This window comes from Columba livia, chromosome 1 (assembly GCF_036013475.1).
Source record: "Columba livia isolate bColLiv1 breed racing homer chromosome 1, bColLiv1.pat.W.v2, whole genome shotgun sequence".
Lineage (NCBI taxonomy): Eukaryota > Metazoa > Chordata > Aves > Columbiformes > Columbidae > Columba > Columba livia.
Genome location: NC_088602.1, coordinates 166,595,475 through 166,610,850, shown reverse-complemented (window position 1 = coordinate 166,610,850; position 15,376 = coordinate 166,595,475). Strand labels below are relative to the sequence as shown.

The following is a 15,376-nucleotide window of genomic DNA, read 5'->3' as shown; positions in this document are numbered from 1 at the left end:
CATACTAACAAATGCTGCCTGATGTAACCTCTGTGTAATCCAGTACAGGACAAGTCTGCATTAACTGTCATTTGGCAGATCAGTATTGCGATGAATCCTCAGAGATGTTCTTGAAGATTACATCAACGTTCTTGCAAAAATCCATTCCATTGTATTTTTGTAGTTGAAATCCTACCTTTAATATGCTTTTCTTCTTTGATAGGTCTTGTGCTTCTTTTAAATTTTCATTCTTTATATTTACTGGCTAAAACTGTTGAAACGTGGTATCTGAATTTGACTCCTCACTGGTAGGATTTCCCTTTTAAGGTACTGAGCTCATTAAGCTCTACAAGTTAGAGATGCTTGGCAATACTGAACATTAGGTTACTAATATGGAAGTCCCTGAATATGGAATTATATACCTAATTTTAAGCTTCAGCATTTGAAAAAAAATACTCACTACCCATGAAACTTAAGGACTAATTCTTACAGCAAACAAATCCTCATTACTTCTATTTATACTTTGAAGTCGGTATTTCAAACCTTATTCCAGACATGACAGGGATACAAAAAATAGCAGTCAGGAAGCTCAGGAACTTGGTTGCTCATGTTCCATTTCACATGTATTTTTAATGAAGAAATTAGACCAAGCTGCCAGATTTCAAGTGAAAAATATTAAAAGGGGCCTTTAAGCCTGTTCTACATTCACAATACAGCAACAATGAGGTTTTCTTTTTTTGCCCATGCATGTAAATGTTATTCAAAAATTACTGTGAGTCCTAAAAAAACGAGCACGAGGAAATACACCCAGACAGCTGACATTTACTGTAACTTCACCACGCTTTTGTGATAGAAGTCTTATCTCCTTTTAGATCATTAAAACAAAAATTGCTTCTATACAAAAGTCATTTTAAAACAGGTATTTTAAACCTAGCATGCAAATAAAAATATTGTAGATGCAGGGCTTCATTTTGGTTCTGGTTGCAACGTTAAATTAGATGAATGTTTTACGAAGTGTTCTTCAGATTAAAAAAACTGCATGAATGCAAATGGCTGGTTTTATTAATTGAAATTATTGTATTTTTTAATAGACAGGATAACAGCATATCATTAGTAAAAGCCTGCTGGAATGAACTTTTTACGCTTGGTCTTGCACAGTGTTCCCAAGTTATGAATGTGGCAACTATCTTAACTGCATTTGTTAATCACCTTCACGGCAGTTTACAGCAAGGTAAGGTAGATACTGTGCATTGCCAGACTTGGGGAATTACTTCATGTTTTTTAAGTTTTGAACTGCGTGGAAGCTTTTTATTTACCCTTCGCTCGTTAATGAAAACTGTTTATAGAGCTTTGTGGTTAATAGGGAAACAAAATAATACTAGAAAATAGTTCACAAAATGGAATTTTTTAGCAATTTTGTGAAAGTCAGCTATGTTAATACTTACCTCCAAATTTAAAAATATTAAAAAAAAGTTACCCATCTGTTTAATATAGGTTAGCATTTACTGGGGTTGTTTTTATTTTGTGTCTATGTGAAGTCTAATAGTATACTGCTGTTCTGCTGATATATATGTCTGCTCAAATTAGGAATATTTCAGGTAGCATCAGTGTTAAGAACACAAGTGTCCTGTGAATGTTCCTCTGTGTTAAGGGTATAAACTAAAAAAGGGTATAAAGCCAAAAAGGGTATAAAGCCATTGCTGACCCAAGGGAAACAGCTCTGCACCAACCACATTCACAGAATCACAGAACGGTTGGGGTTGGAAGGGACCTCTGTAGATCATCTAGTCCAACCCACCTGCCATAGCCGGTTCACCTGGAGCAGGTCGCACAGGAATGTGTCCAGGTGGGTTTTGAATGTCTCCAGAGACTCCACAGCCTCTCTGGGCAGCCTGTTCCAGCGCTCTGGCACCCTCAAAGTAAACAAGATTATCCTCATATTAAATGGAACCTCCTGTGTTTCAGTCTGTGCCTGTTGCCCCTCATCCTGTCATTGGGCACCACTGAAAGGAGTCTGGTCCCGTCCTCTTGACACCCACCCTTGAGATGTTTATAAACATTAAGATCCCCTCTCAGCCTTCTCTTCTCCAGGCTGAACAGACCCCGCTCTCTCAGTCTCTCCTCATAAGAAAGATGCTCCAGACCCCTCATCATCTTTGTAGCTCTCTGCTGGACTGCCTCCAGTGGTTCCTTGTCCTTCTTAAGCTGGTGAGCCCAGAACTGGACGCAGTACTCCAGATGTGGCCTCACCAGGGCAGAGCAGAGGAGGAGGATGACCTAGATGCAAATCAGGAAAGGTGTATAGTACACCTTCTTTTTCAGCAGTGGCTTGGTCTTTGACTGACAAAATAACCCATGAAACTGTACATCAGCCTCCCTCATGGCACCTCTTAGGTGTGAAGCACAGATCAGCAGCAGCAGTGTATTTGTTACTTGTAAGCAGTCTTGCCCTTCCTTGATCATTTCAAGTTCTAGTCTACCTCTGATTATTGAAAGTTTTAGTGGCAGGAAGAGACCTAATTGTACAATGTAGAAAAAAAAAAAGAAAAATATCGTTATAGACCAGAATTGTTAGTGTCAAGGTTATTCAGACCTCGTATATGAGTTTTTAGATGGCATAGATTTACCATTGTTTGAATCTAATACAAATAGTTATTTTTAAAAATCATGTGTGACCACATTTTTTGGATGTGGGATGATTTGGGGCTTTTATATTTTATATGTGTGTTGACTTAGATAAGCTGCCAACAGACAGAGGAAAACTAGTGATGGAGCATATCTTCAAATTGCAAGAATTCTGTAACAGCATGGTTAAGCTTTGCCTAGATGGATATGAATATGCATACTTGAAAGCAATCGTCCTCTTCAGTCCTGGTATGTAATTATTCCCAATTTAAAACTTAAATCTATGCTATTTTTTTCCATATAACTTCTGCCTGTTTCATTATGTGCAGTTAACCTGTAGAATTCCTGCCTCACTTGTGGAGGAATCTTGGAAGGCATGTGATGAGAACTGTAGAAAAAGGAGGTTTAGTATTTTAATATAAATAATTAAATGCTGCTTTGGAGACATATGTTTTTTTCGTGCCTCTGCCATTGATCTTTTACTTATTTATTTATCTATCTATCTATCTATTTATTTATTTATGGCTTTTAGTTCTGTCTTTTCTGGGGTAGTTTTTCTGAGGACCTTCAGTTCCATTTTCAGCAGTGTTGATCTTGCACATCCAGCTGAGATGGATTGAAGTTGAGTTTTTAATGTATGAAAGATTATCTCTCTGGGCATTTATTCCCATATGCAAAATTACAGAAACATATGACCTCACTTCACATAGGTGTTTTGAAAATAAATATTACATATAGCATTTCTGGTGAATGAACACCACAAAGATTCCCTTATATTATTATTTCTGTCTTCTGAACAGTATTTGTCTAATGTATTCCAAGTAACGTTAATGGACATAAATTAGACTGTGAAGATAAAATAATGATTATTTTTTCCTTCTGGGAGATTAGTCTGCAGTATGGAAGAAGAGTCCTCTGTTCATGACAGACAGAGACTGAGTAGTTAGATTATGTAGCACGTATGCTTAGACTGTAGAAAATTACAACATTAATTTTCTTTCTTTGAAAATTGTAGAATTAGCTTTTCACCAAAGGCAGTCAGATACTATATCAGTATGCTGCAGGTCTTAGATTCATCATTCAGAATTTAGAGATTTAATATAAAACCACAACCAAATCTTTTGATAAGAGAAAAATGGATAAGCCTCAAGTACTTACTGTATCTCCAGGGATTTTTCACTGTCACATTTAGAAAGTAAATCTTCAGTCATTCCATTTTGCATTAGAAAGTTTTAAAAGCATCAACAGCTTCCTTAATCCTCTTTGCTCTGCCTTTTTTAGATGCTGATGTCCCATAGAAAGGATCAGAGCAAATTGTAAAAAGCTGTCTGAACTTTAGTGACCTGCCCCCCGCCGGTAGTGTAGGATACACAGAAGACTGGGTATTTGCTTCTTGTCAGTTCTATAGGTTTATTTGATCTGAGAAGAACTTTATTTTTCCATCAGTGGCAGTTCACCCTTTCACAGAAAAAATAGTTGAGGTGAGAAAATTTTTTGGAACTTGGGACACTTCCAAAATGTAAATTTTAAGCTGGTTTTCTTATACATATATTTATATATATTAAAAAAATAATAATTGTGAAGTTCTTGCTTTGCAGTTTCCCTCATAATTACATTATCTTTTCCACATATATCTGCAAGTAGTATCCACATCTCCCAGCATCAGCAGGAATTCATGGTACTCATCTAAGTGCACAACAAAACCCCACAGATCTTCCATTGTGCTTTTGGGGTTTTTTTTTTTGATATTGCAGTTGTGGAAGACTTCTAAGGTGACAGATGTTCTTTCAAGTAAGAGGCAGGATAAGTAGCGTCAGAACCCTCCAGGAAAGATTATAAATTCCCAGAGGATATGCTCTGGCAGGGGGATTGGACTGGATGATCTTCTGAGGTCCCTTCCAATCCCAAAAATACTGTGATACTGTGATATTCCAATGATATTCTTCTATTGTGGATCATAAGGAAAATCAGCGCCTGAGTGCTTCCACTATAGAGCATAATCCTGCTGTCAGTCCTCATGACTGGGAGAATCGTGCACGATTTCATGTGGTTGCTTTTACAGCCCACTGAAGCACAGGGATGGTTTCAGTTTTCTGATAAGCAGTACCCACCATGAGTTTAATTCTAATATTAAGAGCACTTGAAAACGTTTGCTTTTTTTTTTATTTCTGTTGAGAACTGAAGAGTTGTCCAGACTTTTCACTGTTATTTTGGAAGAAGCAGAGACTTTAAGTGGAGGGTGAGAGGGTGTTTGCGTCTTCAGATAATGCTCCTTTAAGTGTTCTTTACCCCTAATTAGTCCTTCCATGGCTTTCCCATACTCAGAACTGGTACAGGTTGCTCCAGGAAAGAAATAAAATGATGGAAGAAAGTATCAAGCCCGTTTTTCTAGTACGGCTTCTGCTAGGGTTTACAACAGAATCTGTCAGCCTGTCTGAAGAAATCAGCTGTTGGACACTAGAAAATATTTCTCTAGGAACCTTACACTTGCAAAGCAATATTTACTTATTTGTTTAGTCTGAAATTAATTTGTCTCCTTCCAATGAGATTTGACAACACAAAAGGTAGAAGGAAAAATGTCTTGGGAAAACACTATGTCCAGACACATGATAAAGATGAGATTTTTTTAGCTGCTTTAATGGCAATGTCTTGATCCTTTGAGCCATGTAACGGAATTTTCATAGACCTGAAAGTCATGTTCACTGCCTTGAACAGAAGTGATGTTCTGGCAATGATGCACAGCCCAGAAATTACAATTTCAGGGATTTTACTGCTTTGCCACAGGTTGGGGCTGGGCTGCAAATGCAGCAGAGTCGTAAGGTGAGAACATCTGCTTTAGCAGACCCTGCTGATTTGCTGTCTTCCACAGCTGGACACTCAAAGATAGCTGAAAATCATCTGTGCCAAGCCAGCTGTTTGTCACAAGGCAGCCCTGGGCAAAGAGATGAGTGTAAAGGGAGTGCCTGGAGGACTTTGCATCTTTATTAATGGCTATTAGTTACTAGCAGTGATCTTCAAGCTACTGACTTCTAGCTGTGTTTCTGGCATTGCTCTAAAAGCTGCCGCATGAAGTGATGCATATTGCATATCAATGGCAACTCTTCAAAATGTGCATTTGTTAACCTCTTCTGCATAAATTTGTACTCATGCTTTCAGAATGACTGAATTACTACATAGGACAGAATATTCCTCTGTGAAATGATGTGCTCAGGGGAGTCTAATCTATCACATAACTGCTAAATTGCTCTGAAAGCTTCTGTATCTGCAGAGCTAGACCAAAATCTCCTGGTTTTGTTGACAGAAGGCCATGTATTTGGAGAGGAGGCATGACTGTTAGAAATAATCTTTTACCTGACATAATTTAGCCGCGCCTTTATAATCCCATTTCTGAAAAATGAAATCTGCATTTGTCATGCTACTATGGCAGTAAAATATTTAGATTGAGATAGATGGATATTAAAAACTCCAGACCACGTAGAGTATTCAGAATTACTGGATAATAATTTCCAAATGTGACTTTGCAGTTCAGTTAATATCCTTTCATTTTAGCAAGATTGAAATGTCAAGCGTTTAAATCACTACTAGAAATTAGTTTTAGCACGTTGGCAAATTTTGCACCGAACAGTTGAAAAAGAACGCTATTTGTGCATATAATATTCCAATAGATGTCAGTGTATTGAAACAATGCTGGTTTACTGCTACGCAGAGAACAGAGCTGGATAATCAAGATAGATGCAAACGTTGCAAGCACTGTGTTTATTTGAACTCTCCAAAATGTCTGGGTTTATTTATGTAAAACTAAGTAAAACATAAACATAGAGGAAAAGGAATGTACGGAGGTAAAGCAGTGTCCTCCACTGAAACTGTGAAGTTTCTGCAGCTACCACATAATGATTTCAGTATGCTTACAACTGGATAATCTGTAGGGATTTTGGTGCATCTTATATAGAACAGGTATAACAATGTAGAGTGTTTTTTTCAGATCACCCAGGTCTAGAAAATGTGGTACAGATTGAGAAATTTCAAGAAAAGGCTTACATGGAGTTCCAAGACTATGTAACAAAAGCATATCCGGATGATACTTACAGGTCTGTAAAATAATACGCTTCTTTGATTGATTCTCTTTTCAGAGCATCAGTGATACTGATTTGTACAGTATTTCTTCTAATATATATGTACATTCTTATCTCCTTAAAGATAAGAAATTTACCTTTGGAGCACTTCAAATACTATGCAAGTACTCATACATATTATGAGTATTATTTATCTACTCATTAATTATTAATTTCCAAAACTAAATAAATATTGAAAATAAAATAAAAATTTTTAGTATTTTCATTTTGAATTGCACCTACTTGGAATATTTTTTCATTTATTCAAAGTCTAAACATTATAGAGTCCACGTAATTGACAGGCATATTCACTTTTTTGTATTGTTGAAGACATGACTGGACATAAATTTAATACTCTACTGATTTAAATATTTAAACCTTTCATGAACTAGATATAGCGAATTTTGGCCAGTATTGTCCCTTGTTAATTTTTTCTCTTCACTTACTGGTAACATGATTGTGAATAACACCAACATCTCTGCCCACAAGTTACACTTTTTACCCAACTTATTTTCCAGACTATCTAGACTCCTCCTCCGGTTGCCTGCTCTTAGGCTGATGAGCGCTGCCATCACTGAAGAGCTGTTCTTTGCAGGACTGATCGGCAACGTTCAGATCGACAGCATCATCCCGTACATTCTGCGAATGGAGACAGCGGACTACAACTCTCAGATAATTGGTCACGCCGTATAAAAGTAGCAGTCGAGGATTCTGTACCATGGCAGTCATGGTGATGTAAATGCGTACCCTGTCTCCAAGAGATGGCAAGAAGCCTTCCCATGCACCTTTCCAAGAAGGCTAATATTCCTCCTTTCCAGTACACTTGGGAAACATGGTGGAGTGTATTAAAGAATATAGGATCGCTTCCTATTTTTCATCTGATCTCCAAGGACTTGTAAATTAAGTTGATATGTGAAGAAAGTCAAGAATTGTCCATCCTATTTTTGTAGATAGATGAACTTGGAATATTTGTTTATGAAGTCCAGGCTTGTGAAGAAACTGGAGAAGCTTTGACTGAACTAAGGTATCTCAACTTAGTTTGATGTTTTAGACAAATAAATTAACTTTCCTCTCTGAGCTGTGTTTTCAGTGTTTTGCTACTAGTTCTTTCTCATTGATCAAATGGAAAATACATGATCAAACATCCTGAAAAGGCCAGGGTTTCCATGGAGACAAGACTGTTAAAACAAAAGTTAGTTTTTCAGCTGTTGTTTTGAAGAGAGACTTTTTTCTTATATGAAACACTTGACACCATTACAAAAGTGCAGGGAAAGTAGAGGAAATTCACATTTTAAAATATTCTGATCATATGTCAATGCAGTTGACCAAAAGTGAAGCAGCAAAGGGTCAGTACTGATTATGCTGTGGATGCAGCGGAACACTGTGTTGTGGAGTTATGTCTTGGTAGACATCAGCTGGCTTATCGATGAAAAACTAACATGGAGGTGTACACTGCAGGCGTTCAAAGGTGACATCCTCCTGTCCTTTCTGATCTCTGAAATTAAAGCTTTTTCACACTATCCCTCCCTCTTTCATACTCATTGCACAACAATGGAGGCATTCTAGATGCCTCTTAACTTGTTTACTTTTTTATTATTGTTAGCCTTTGCCTATGTATTTCTCCTTTCCAACCACTCTCGTATGATTATTTTTTAAATTTGAGTTTGTCAAATCCAGTGTCCTGCCCCATGGGAGCATGGTCTCTGCTGCTTTTCCCTTCCCTATTAGAAATGGGTCTAGATAACTTCATATATGTTGCCTGAATCATGCACCATAGCTCCATCTAAAGATGGGTTTACATGTTTTTCTCTCTTGAGGCATGTGCTGCACTGACAAGTATATGGTTGCTTCTTGCTTCCTTTTGCAGCAGGAAGTTATACATCCCTAGCACATTTAATATCTGTTGCTTAAAAGTAGAGAAGTATCCTAGTAAAAGTGGTTGTTTACCTCTGGCACTAGGATTATCTACATCTTGGATCAAGGCTGAGTTTTGTTTACCTTGAACCTTCTCTTTCTCTGGCAACATTGGATGAAGAAGAGCCTCACCCAATCAAGAAGCACAGGGTTGCACCAGAAATTGCTTAGCCAAAAGATCAGCTTAAATGGGGGCACTTGCCCACCCTGCACTAGCAGCTCCAACGCCAACCTTACACCACAAGCTCTGTTGTTTTTCTCAGCACCTGAGGATCTCAACCAGCCAAAAAACTCAGAGAACTGCTGCTGCCACTGAATTCCTGTGTTCTTTTCAATTCCACTGACTGAGCTGCTTGAATCTTCCTCCACCATCCTTCCTCCATCATCTACAGGATCAGTCCTTCCCAACACCACAGACCCAAGCACTCAGTGCTGAGGAGCTTCGATGGGATGGCACCATCCCCCCAGCTCTGCTTGGCACTTACTTGCTGGAGGACAGCCTGCAATGGTGGAGCTGGCCATGGCAGCTGAGCTCTTCGCACATTCCACCTCTCAAAGGGTGCAGGATTCAAACTTAATTTGGAGAGCAGCGTGAGGGCTACTTCTCTGCACCTCATCAACAGGGTTTATGGAAATATGAAGGACAGTTGCTGCCAATCTGCTGTGCTCATTAGTCCCCCAGGGATTAGAGGCTCATCTTGCTATCCGTAGGACCAAGTTGCAGATGGGAGGTATATCACCCTTCAGTTCGCTCTCCTTAGAAATTCTGACTGTGCTTTCTAGCCCAGTGTCAACCCTAACCCACTTCTGGCCCTAACAAGCATGGGAGATCTACAGTCCCCTGTGTTAAAGCTTTTAAGGAAGCTGACAGAATGTTACTCCTGAATAGTCTCAAAGTGGTTTCCCAGGCGTTCCAATACTCTTGGAAGAGTTTTACTCCAGTGTTCTCCAGATTCATGTAATCCAGATAATAGTAGACGGAAATAAAAGCTTGTTTTCCTTAACACAGTACATTGTGCAAATCTCTCTCAGATCCTTGCAAAAATAATTTACTCCATAGCTTGAGCCTCAGGTGTGAAATGCAGTTCTTTGTTTACAGCTGGCCAAAAGATGCAAGGTGACTCAGCCTCTCCTGTGGTACAGTCCAACTTCAGAAACAGCTAAGAAAAGACCATTGTTTCTACAGATATAAATCTTCAGCAATCGAATCCCTCAGCTCATTCATCTTTATCATAGAACAGTCCAGGCTGGGAGGGACCTTGAAAGATCATCCAAAGGGAGCCTAGATGAGATTATCTGGCACCCTGTCTGATCACATCTTGCAAACCTCCAGTAATGGGGACTCTACCACATCCCTGGGGATGTTGTTGCGGTGACTGATTGTTCTCAGCGTAAAAACTTCTTTCTTATATCGAGTTCTCCAAGACTTTTCAAAGATTGTAGACAGTGGCCTTGCACCATTGTCAGCTACTTAATACCTTAGGGTGGATTTGCTCTAGGCCAATGGATTTACATGGGCTGAGCCCTTGCAAGAGGCTGCAGACCAGCCCTTCCTCTACTACTAGTGCGTTGACATGTGTTGTTGTAGCTACTTGATCCTGTGCTCTGTGGTCCAGCTATACTGGTAAAAGCAAAGACAATGTAGATACAGAGACCCCTTCCCTTCTCAGCATTATTAGTGAGGAGCTTCCCTGCCCTGTGTAGCAATGGGCTGCGTCTGCCCTGTGCTTCTGCTTACTGCTCACATATTTGGAGAACCCTTTCTTGTTCTTTACATCTTTCGCCAGTTGCGGTTCTAGCTGAGCCTTAGCCTTCCTGACCACATCTCTGCATGCCCTAGCAAGGTTCTTGTAGTCTTTGATGGGTATTTAGCCACCTTTCCTTAGCTGGCACCTTATTTTCTCTGGATTTCTGTTCTGTTTCCCTGTTCTTGCTGCTTCTTTGTTCCTAGTCTGCTTGAATACAGGTGGACCTGCTCCAGTGACATGTGGACTGCCATTAGCACTGACTGCAGGGTCAAGACTATTTTTTTAGGATGTGTCAACTCAAAAACACAAGAACTTAGGTCATGCTTCACATCAGGCTGTTTAAATTCAGGTGTTTGAAACATGTCCTTGCTGTTCTTTTTGATGCCCATCACCTCTCCTACACAGCAGAAGATCCAAATCCCCATGGCTGACTTTCTTCCCTCCCACTTACTTTACTGTTCTTTTCCTGGTGAATCTTTTGGGATTTCTGCCAGGTCACCAAATGAGGAAATTAACCCATCTGTGTTTTTCTTTTTAAACCCTCTGTTTTCAGGTCTGAGACTTCACATGTGGGGTAGTGAGAGAATATTGTCTCCTTATTTGCACAGGACAGAGACTTCCAGATTGTCTTGAATCTAGTTATCTTGACCAGCTGAGAAAACAAACAGGATAACCATCTCCAAACTAGATACCGGACTGTATTACCTCTCTTGAAAACAGTATGATTAAGTTGCCATCAGTAGTCAGACTAATGTTTCTCAGAGTACATTTGGGGCTTTGCTCAATGATATCTCTGTTTCATGTCTTTGCAAGCTGGACAACTAGCTCAAGATATCTTCAACCAAAGAACCAAGAAGTCTCTGCCAGCCACCTTTTTCTGAGGATACTGGGACACTTAATTATCCATGGTGTGGATATGTTTGTAAAGAAAAGCTGCTTATCTCAAAGAAATCGTTTGTGTTGTCCATATATGTGACAACCACATATCCTTCTCCTTTGCTATGTGTGGCTGGCAGAGTGACGTAACTCTATACTTGCTATAAAGTCAATGAAAAGGGGAGAGATGAGCCCACACCCGTAGTGCTGTAAGGGCCAAAAAAACCCCATTTTAGGATCTTGGATACCTCTGATGTTTGGACGTCTGTAGAGCAAATGTGCATACACACAACACATTGCAAAGAGCTCTGGCTGCTGGTAAGTAACCTTTTTTTTTTCCCAAAAAAAAGTTTTCTTATATTTTTTCATAGTAATACATTGTCATGAGAAGTTCAGGATTGGTTTAAAGGTCGGGTGAGCTGGTCTGTGCTGCCCGGCAAGTAACCTCTCTTGTCTTTGTGATGGTTGAGAAGCTGCATCCCATACTGCTGGTTGTTGCTTCAGGGTTGTTCACTTTGCTCATCAAGATTTTTCGTTAACCATTTAAAAATTATTTCCTAAATAAAATTATAAATTCCTACTTCCAATAAGGAAGGAGGCATAACTGCATTTTCTCAGGAATGGGAGCTTTAAAACAGGTAAATTAATACAGGGATAAAAGCACTTTTTTCTTCTTTCTGCCTGTTAACCATTGCAGTTATCTGATCATAATGTGACATTTCATGGAAAGGCTAAACAGTGACGTTCTGGTTTTGATGGTGTGGTTTTGGTTTTGGTTTTTTAAGAAAATTGCTGCTCAGTTAAAGGCAGCACATTAAGTTACCTTCAACTCAGGCCCTTAGTGTTTCTAACAGCAATTTTTTGTGATTACATGATCTCACATTACCACCTGTGTGATTTATTGTCCTTTTTAGTCTTGTGAATAAATGTTCTTTGCTGCTGAATAAAAGGCTGGCTAATATTACCGATTTCTTTCATGCTGTTCAGTGACATTGTTATTCAGCTAACAAAAACGTGAATATTGAAGCTCACTCCACCATGGATGTTAAAATACCTCATTATTTTGTCACCTCTTCCTTTCACATTTAATTTATTTTTCAGACTTCTGATCTTCAGCAGTCTGACAGTTTCACACCCAATCAGGACTTAACCAAATTGTGGCATTTACCAGTCAAAAAGTAAAAAGTCTTTTTGCCAATGAAAGGACAAGTTTCATTTCAACAGCTTTAGAATTTTCAATGTTAACAGCAAGAAAAACCATTTTAATATATATCACATGAAAGGAAAAACAATTTTATACATTTCAGAATCCTGACATTTAAAGACGGGAGCACTGTTACACACAATAACCTAATTAGTTCAAACATTTTTCACTAAAATACATTTTGTACGTACATATGTAGGTTTAGGTTTCTTGTTTCATACTGGTAAAGTTTCTGGTGCAAATAATTGTTATATTTTAAACTCTTTTCAAAAGTACATCCATTGTAGTACCTTCGGCAGTTACAAACTTAGCCTGTCCATACGTTTATTCTCTCTGTGTGATCTTCAGTATCAGTGCAAATCAGTCTGTTCATTTTGAAACTGGTCTGTTCATTTTGTTCAGCCTTTGCGGTTCCAGTGTGAGCATTACAATGTCAATGTAGTTGTCCTGCTGTTGCATAAGAAATAAATCACTGTAAATGTCTTGAAACCTGGCTATACTGGTAAATTCTATTTTGGCTGTATTTTTAAAAATAGACTGTAACTTTCTATTATAGAAAACAATTGCAATAACCTATTACTTTGTTAGTGTTTTATATGGATTGACTTATAGACCTAAAACAGTGGTTACAGTTTATGGATCTTTCCCATTTTTATTACACAATGTAGTATTGTGAGTTATGTTCAGTCTCTGGAATTTGTGGTAGTCGCAATATCTTGCTGTTCATAGTCTTTGTTGCTATTAACCCTTTGTTTCCATGCTTACTACTTTTGGCCCTATGAATCTAAAAATGTAATAATTTATTGTAAAATTTAGTTTATGATTTTTCTGCCTTTTAAAAGACTATATAGAAATGTGTATTGTAATGAACCCTGATCATAGGTCTTAATGTCATATAATGCAATAATGTATATTTGGGAATGATTATTTGATTCATTATGGATCAGTTTTAGGTTGGAAGATAGAGTATGGTTGAACACAGATTGTTTTTCTTTTGAAAGAAATACAGGCCTAAGATGTTCAGCTTTAATTATCTCAGTTTTAAATATTACTGGATAAATAATGAGTTTATTCATGTTTAAAATTGTGACATTATCACAAGTTTTGGTCTGCTCCAGAACTGATTTCTCAGTGATAACTGAAAAAGTGTAATTTTTTTAGTCTTTGTCTTCTATTATAAATGTGTGGTGTTTTCATGAATGTGCAGATAACCCAGAACAGCATCCCAAATGAGAAGTGAGCTACCGTTCTTTTCATGCTTAAATTCTGAAATGTTTTTTATCATTAAGTAAATTAATTACCCACTGATGCACTGCAGAGACAATGTTTGTAAGGTGCACTGGTAGTAAACAAAGTCTGGATGATGGAATGAGTTTAGTAATTATGAGAGCTGGAAATGAGCATTCAGAGTCTTTTCCCCATGAAAACTTACTCCAGGCTCTCTCTTGGCTCTGTTTTAAAAACTTACCTTTCTCAGTACTTAGGCTCACAGAACTATTGAATGATTTGGGTTGGAAGGGACCTTCAAATGTCATCTAGTCCAACCCCCTGCAATGAGCAGGGACATCTTCAACTAGACCAGGTTGCTCAGAGCCCCGTCCAGCCTGGCCTGGAATGTCTCCAGGGATGGGGCATCTACCACCCCTCAGGGCAACCTGTGACAGTGTTTCACCACCCTCATCATAGAGAATTTCTTCCTTCTGTCCAATCCAAATATGCCCTCTTGCAGTTAAAACCATTGCCCCTCCTCCTGTCACCACAGGCCCTGGTAAGAGTCTGTCCCCATCTTTCTTATTTGCTCCCTCTAAGTATTAAAAAGCCACAATAAGGTCTCCCTGGAGCCTTCTCCAGGCTGAACAACCCCAATTTTCTCAGTGTTTCTTCATAGGAGAGCTGTTGCAGTCCTCTGATCATTTTTGTGGCCTCCTCTGGACCTGCTCTAACTTCTACAGAGCCCTGTTCCCATTCAGACTGCTAACCAGTTATTCTCTCTTTCTTACAGCAGTAACTTTCTACTTTCTTCTGGTCACCTCAGAAGGGAAGTGGAAGAGCTCTCTAGAAAATATTACTTTTCTGGTGAACAGCAAACACGTCTGGGAACTCTCCAACTTCATTTCCTCATGGCATCTCCCTTTTTCCCTCCACTCAGCAAACATCCCTAGCACCCCGTCTTGCCTTTCCTTCTCATACCTCTGTCAACCCCAAAGAACATATGTACTTCATCATCTGTTCTTTGGGGTTATTCAACAGAGGTGTGAGGAGGAAAGGTAACACTGCTCTAGGTGGACCTGCTTTAACAAGGGGTTGGGACTTGGTGATCTCAAAGTCTTGCATTAAAACAGGCCTGCGAACAGCCCTGTTGAGCCACCAAAGTCGTCCTTTACCCTCTGTGCTCTCTCATGTAAAGCCCAACCCTCACTCTGATACACAACAGCTCATACAGAATACTGTTTTCTACTACATGAGTCTTCATCACAAGTCAGGGTTGTGCATTTCAGCTTGAGTGTAGGAACAAAGTGTTTCCTTTGAGTCACTGCACTGGAGATGAAAGCAAGTCATTGGGACCACTCAAGTATCACCATCTTCATGTATCAACATCTGGATGCTTAAGGGTTTTGTGGCTGTTGCTACTGGCTGAACCAATGCACTGAGTGGCTAAAGTCACTTGGTTTGTTCAGCCTGGAGAAAATGAGACTAAGAGGAGACCTCATTGCGGTCTACAGCTTCCTCACAAGGGGAGGAGGAAGGGCAGGCGCTGATCTCTTCTCTTTAGTGACCAATGACAGAATCCGAGGGAATGGCAGGAAGATGAGCCAGGGGAGGTTTAGATTGGACGTTAGGAAAAGGTTCTTCACCCAGAGGGTGGTGGAGCACTGGAACAGGCTCCCCAGGGAGGTGTCACGGCCCCAAGCCTGACA

The 15,376-nt window shown here is 39.2% G+C and overlaps 1 protein-coding gene across 17 annotated transcripts in view; it reads left to right on the top strand.

Moving 5' to 3' along the window:
* NR2C1 (nuclear receptor subfamily 2 group C member 1) overlaps positions 1-13,766 on the top strand; it is a 57,513-nt gene extending 43,747 nt beyond the window's left edge. For 12 of the 17 annotated variants that reach the window (XM_065043103.1, XM_065043087.1, XM_065043194.1 and 9 more), the window contains 4 exons: positions 1,071-1,210; positions 2,716-2,853; positions 6,587-6,692; positions 7,235-7,793. In XM_065043103.1, coding sequence (XP_064899175.1) covers positions 1,071-1,210; positions 2,716-2,853; positions 6,587-6,692; positions 7,235-7,409 — 559 coding nt within the window. In that variant the 3' untranslated portion in view covers positions 7,410-7,793. Of the gene's footprint in view, positions 1-1,070; positions 1,211-2,715; positions 2,854-6,586; positions 6,693-7,234; positions 7,794-10,931 lie in introns of those variants that run through there. The other 5 variants (XR_010468377.1, XR_010468394.1, XR_010468393.1 and 2 more) reach the window with 2 other exon arrangements.
* Positions 13,767-15,376: the final 1,610 nt, after the last annotated feature.